At 42.1% G+C, this 6,124-nt stretch overlaps 1 protein-coding gene across 1 annotated transcript in view; it reads right to left on the minus strand.

Moving 5' to 3' along the window:
* The window catches only part of plcl1 (phospholipase C like 1), a 131,219-nt gene that overhangs the window by 35,035 nt on the left and 90,060 nt on the right, over positions 1-6,124 (minus strand). Inside the window, exons 3-5 of the mRNA XM_008396774.2 lie at positions 4,890-4,964; positions 928-1,215; positions 533-826 (exon numbers count right to left, since the gene is read on the minus strand). Of these exons, the coding sequence (XP_008394996.2) occupies positions 533-826; positions 928-1,215; positions 4,890-4,964 (657 nt within the window). The remainder of the gene's footprint in view (positions 1-532; positions 827-927; positions 1,216-4,889; positions 4,965-6,124) is intronic.

The following is a 6,124-nucleotide window of genomic DNA, read 5'->3' on the forward strand; positions in this document are numbered from 1 at the left end:
TGCTTGTGATGTGAAAATAAGTCAGGACAGTGTCCTTCAGAAACTCTGGTCACGATGGACAAAATGCTCTGTTGTTCAGCAAAACACCCACCGAAAAAAMCAAACACTTTTCAACCCACCTTACGSCAGAACTCTGATCTGCTTGGATTCGATGTGAATTTACAGCTTGTCACTTATCAGCTTCAGCGAAAAAAGGCCAATATTATAAATTCTTCATATGTAAAATTAGTTGTAGAAAACAGCATTGGAAGCATTAGAAGATCTATAATTGAAGAAAAATAAAGCAATTGAACCATTTTRTCAGCTGAGAGACATGGCTTCACTCTTTGATGATCTGATCCAGATCTGGATCAATTCACATTAATTTGCGGCAAAAGAATAAAACAGAGAAATAACTTGTGCTTTCCTATACTCAAACTTCAGACCCAATGGGTAAAGCTGTTTTTATKAACTGTGCCATCACTTTGCCAATGGAAAATGACCTTGGAGGCACAAAGATCAAATTTAGATATGATTCTATGTCCCGTCTTACCTTTGCCTCCTTGATGCCAGGGCACAGCTTGCAGACTGTGGTGACAGCCACATCCTCTGATACGATCCCATAGCCGTCCTCGTCAACCAGCGCGAACTCTGCTGCCAGCCACTCGCTCCTCATCTTGCTTCCCAGGCTGCCTTCTACCGCCACGCCTCCATCGCCCAGCCCTCCTCCCACTACCCCACACCCACCCCCAGCCCCGCCGATGATCGAAGGGTGGGCGAGAAGGTACCGCAAGCCCGTCACCCAGATGTTGGCCACGTCAGCTGACAACGCCACCAAATCTAGAGACTACAGAACGGTGGGAAAAAATGTGGGATGTTTAAAAAAAAAAAAAAACTGGTGATGACGTTTCAGAATTCCCTTTTCCAGAATAAAGGTGAGCCTGTTACCTGGTACTCGTCACCATGAATAATGGAGAATGCGGCTTCCTCGGCCAGATGTTCAGACAGAGGACCGTTGTGAAGAAACGTCTCTGTGCTTTTCCCAGTGCGGACCTCCTTGATGCTGGACACGTCCAGTCTGGCCCGCTCAGAGTCCTTTTTGGACGGCTCCCAGCGCAGGCAGCTCAGGTCTGTGTCCAAGGTGTAGAAGCGACAGTAGACCCTGGAATTGGGTCGGATCTTCTTCAGCTCACACCCACCTTGCATGAAAGCCAAGCAGTCCGCTGCACTGCTCACCTGCAACAACAGATCACGCAAATCTTGGATTAAGGGTCAAAGTGGAAACATGTTTGTGGAAGGCAGTAGTTCTTAGGAGAAATACCAAACGGTTTCCAAAYATCCTTCCAATGTGGATTCTCTAAGTTCAAATGAAACACATTCAGCATTTTAAAAACCACTTCTAGGAAAACCTGCAGATAGCTTGCTCTGCTGCCAGAAAGAATGGCCTTCATTCTGTGGATGTTCTACTAACATGTGTGATGGGCTTCTCTTCTTCTCTTGAATCCAAAGGTTTGAACACTTAAAGGGATGTTTTGTCTTGTTTTCATGTATATGTTGCACAAAATATATYTAGAACAGCTACAAACAAACCCATTTGTTTTAATCAAATACTAATTTTATGTCCAAGCAAAACATGAATCAGCCACTGGCAAGAGCAGAGGTAAGCCATGTCTTGTAGTTTCTCACTCGGGCTGCAAACATCCCAGTTCTGTTCTACATAATCTCTAATTCTTTTAGTTTCTTGGTGGCTGCCGGGAAACCCAAACCTTCAGCTTCCTCCACAGATGGCTTCCTTAGCCTCTCTAAGGAAGCCATCTTGAGCTATTGTCCTACTGGATGATGCATCCATGACCCATCTTCAGTGTTTTAGCAAATACACAAAGGTTCTCCAGAAAGATTTTAAAGTACATGACCTGGCAAAATGATCAGACATCCCCAAATCATCATGTTTATAGCTCTYCTTCAAGTCGTGCACAATGACTTTAAGTTCATATTTTTCATGATCCGAATATGTTGATCTCATAGGCTTGATTTTGGTCTAATTTAATCACAGATCTCTCTCCCAAACCTTCCCAGAATCCTTTAAATGTTGACTAACCAAACYTAAGACAGCCCCAGAAACCTTACAGGCCGCTCAGTCTGTTACTGGGCCCGGTTACTAATGCTGTCATTGCAGACTGCTCTCAGCTGCCACTCGTAGGTTTTGTTCTGACCTCTCATCTCTCTTGTGATCAACCTCCCCTCGTGAGGTGTGTAGAGCTCCAGACGGAGTGTGATTGAAGGTCATTTTAGATTTTCACCTAAAGACACCAACACTGTTATCGCCTTTCCACAGAGTTGCTTGCGGCCCCTTCAAACCTTGTGCAGATCTGCAGCCATTAGGAGCCGAGATCAGGAGTATCCATAATTAACTGATTGACAGATAATTGTAATTTGTGAACCACACAGAGAAACAGCCAAATAGCTGGCGATTGGATACTCGCTCTAAATCGGTTTGTACATTTTCAGTGTCTGTGGATAATATTCCACTTTTAATCAGACTTCCATTAAAACTTTAACTTACAAAAATCAGTAGGAGATCAAATATTTATTCCACCGCTGTAGTAAAGGAAAGCAGTCAGTACTAAGAGGACCTGGTTGACCTTAGGTTCTTTCAGTATTKTGTTCAACATGAGTCAGCCTGCACTTCCTAGTGGAAAGACTCAGAAAATGYTTAATAGCATGAAAGAYATTGGTCTGGGGGTAATCTTTCTAAAGTTTCTCCTCACTGTCGTAGTACAAAACAGTTAAGGATCCTGTAGATGTACTCAAAACCCACTGGGCTCTGGTGAGTCTCCAAGGGTCTGTACAGGGAGTTACTGAACCCTAAGGTCACAGTGGGATGACAATCCCTTCAACCTCAACCTGGAMAAAACATAACGCAGAAACGGTTTCTTTGTCCAATGTTTCAATGACTCAGGAGCCCCTCGTTCATGAAACTGGTTCTAGTGTTATACTGGTGCTAATGCTAACTTAGCCTCTGCACCAAGTCCGATAAACTGCTTCCTTCTCAGGCCCAACTCTGAGCTGGGTCGGAAAAAAGAGCCGCTTTAGTCAGAAGTTGGAGGCGGGTGTGTGGAGACCGACAACCAATAAAACATTGAGTYCACCTTTGGACTCGTACAGTAAAAACAAAGCCCTGCAGCTTCAACAAAACACCAGACTAGCAGTGGAACCACACAGGCTAGCTGCTTCTAATGTTTGTACATTCCCAGTCACAGAGCTTAAGTGGATCAAAGGGACACATTGAGCATYGCTTACAGCTGATCTTTTCTTCTGAATCCAAAAACACCATTTCCTCCTCAGTTGTCAAGCACTGTTTTTTAAAGGGGCGGTAGTATTTTTCAGGAATGTAGTGGCATTTTACAGCACAATCATGCTTTCTTCGGTTGTTACAAAAACATTGTAAACATCAAACATGACGTCTCTGTCTCTTTAAGAAGCTCCTGCTCTTTCTGACACTTTGTCTTCAGGTTGTCATGACAACGYTCCTCCATTCAGCCTTTAACAACATTATGACTGTTGGACTGAGAGAGGACTGTAAGTAAGAATAGATTTTTTTTCRTTGTTTCTTGGAGAAGCTCCAGCCTTTCAATATTTACTCCACATTGTTGCATTTCTTCTGAATATTAAGTGGCAAAGTGTTATTTTCTGACTCCAAAAACTTCCACAAGCCGACAACGTGAGTTCGGGACACCGTTTCAAAGGTTGCTCCACATAATGAACAACACAACACACCGTCTGCATGTGAAATAAACTGTGACTTTAATCAGAGACTTCTTCGGCTCCCTGAAATATGAGCTGATGCAGAGAATCCATTAAAATARGCTTACAAAGGATTGTTTTGTGTCACATCAGGAGGCTGTTATCTTTTTATGTTTTTTTACAATTAATTTTACTTTTTGCTGCATTGAATTTATTTCCACCCATACAGCCCATATTTAAGTCTTTAATAATTTCTGTTATTTAATTTGCCTGACGTCTCATTTCTGTGAATGCCCAGATGGACGGCACCAAGTCACTGTGAGTCACAGACCCAAATAAACTGAAATCATTTCATTTGTGCCCCGACATTTTGTAGCAAACACACTGTGGGTGTAAATTAAAAAAATTAGTTTTGGCACACACACGGTGGGAAAAATTAATATTTGTCCAGTTTTWAAGTTCCCTCGTGTACAAAGAGTGTAGAGGTCTGTAACGTAAACCTCAACTGTGAGAGACATAATTTATTTACAAAATCCAGAAAATCACACTCTATGATTTTTAAATAATTYATTTGCATTTGCGACGCCTTGGCAGAATAACACAGCTCTGTCTGACAGAAGGCCTGTATGGCAGCCTGGAGGGTTCAAGTCACTGTTTGTGGAAAGAAAAGCGGTCAGGATGTTGAGGAAAACCTCCGGGACCACCGAGGCTGGGAACGCCAGCGACACCATCCACAGTAAAGACAGTTTAACTTCAAGAAGTCAAGGATTTGGACTTGTTCCAAAAAACAAACTAAAGCTAACATGCTAATAATCAACCTATAGACCTATAAACTTAATCAGTTGTGAAAAGAAGAGTGCTCAAATATGCAGTCAGAATTAAAACAGAGACTGGAAAAAATGTGTCACAAAGATCCAACTTGACTCCATTTTATTGAATGTCAGTGTGGACGTGTGCACATGTTGAGAGAGTTTTTATGAACGTATGACAAAAAAAAAAAAATCTATAATTAATCCAAATTTTTGCCCAATTCTTGTTTTCCAAAACGACTGAGGCCTTTGTTGCAGAATAATCCTGCCTTAGAAAAAGAAAGGTTCAAATAATAAGAGCCGAACATGAATATGACATTCATGTTGGTGATGAGCGCTGATCACACTTTAAGCTACCTTCTTCTCAGAGGGCATGCTGCTGAAGGACACCGTCTTCTTCCTGCCTCCGCCCACCTTCTGCACCGACGGGTCCTGGGGAGACACAAGGACACCAAGCAACACTTAGTCAGATTTTCTTTTCTTCTTAAACAGATCCAGAGCAACAAATCAAAAGAAAGGTTCAAAAGGGGAAGTAAACATAGTGGCATCAGATTTCTGTCTGATTTTCTGAAAAAAAATAAAAGCTTATATGAACAAGCTTAAATGAATATGATCTGCTTTCATTTAAAACAGAAAACCAACTTTTACTCCTGCTGCCGCTGCCACACAACAGTATTAATACAGATAAACATGCATATCGCTATGGTTGATTGTGAAATATAGACCTAAACATAACTAAAGAAAGGCGCCTCCTTACATATTAGCTTAATTTATCATTCAAAAGAAGTGAAGCTAGCATGATTCTGTCAGCTAACCAGCTGTGTGCAGCAACATGTGGGAGAGGGGCAGCTGTGCAACCCTCCAATATCCAGAAAATACTGCTCACCTTCTCTGGCAACAAATTAAGTTAAGTCAATTTTATACAYACAGCACATTAAAACAACAAGACACTTCAAAGTGACCACTTATGACAGCAAGCAATAAACACAACATTTTGTCAAATGCCTTCATCAAAATCATCAAGCAAACATCAGATCTGTTGATCAACGTTCCACCAATCAGAGGCAGCTMCRAAYAGGTGGGTTTCCATCTGAAGGAACTCGGYGTTTCGGCTGTTTTGAAGTTTTCTGGACGTTTGTTCCAGATCAGAGGAGCACAGAAGCCGAATGCTGTTTCTCCTGGTACCGAAATACTTTAATCTGAAATACAGCGACAAGGTGGAGGAAAATGTCATGACCTTGGTTTAYCTTGACYCCAAGAACCAGAACCAGGCCTTACACCAGATAGAAAATAAAAAATAAACACACCGTTTCTAAAGACATGAATGTGTTTATGCCGAAGAAACAACAGAGGSGGTGCAGATCCCAGTCATGATGACAGAAGAGAAGCTCTTCTACTGTCTGCAGAATACCTGAGAATACCAAGTAACGTCTGAGAGCAGGTTACTTAAAGCAGCCTATTTATGCTACAKTTACCACAGCAGCCAGCTGTATATTAACACATCAGTCGGTGTTAGAGCAACACACGGGTTGGATGTAGGCGGCGGTAACCCCCATCGTCACAGCAGATGTAGAGGTGCTAGAAGCACAGGC

Source organism: Poecilia reticulata, linkage group LG2 (assembly GCF_000633615.1).
Source record: "Poecilia reticulata strain Guanapo linkage group LG2, Guppy_female_1.0+MT, whole genome shotgun sequence".
NCBI classification, from domain to species: domain Eukaryota; kingdom Metazoa; phylum Chordata; class Actinopteri; order Cyprinodontiformes; family Poeciliidae; genus Poecilia; species Poecilia reticulata.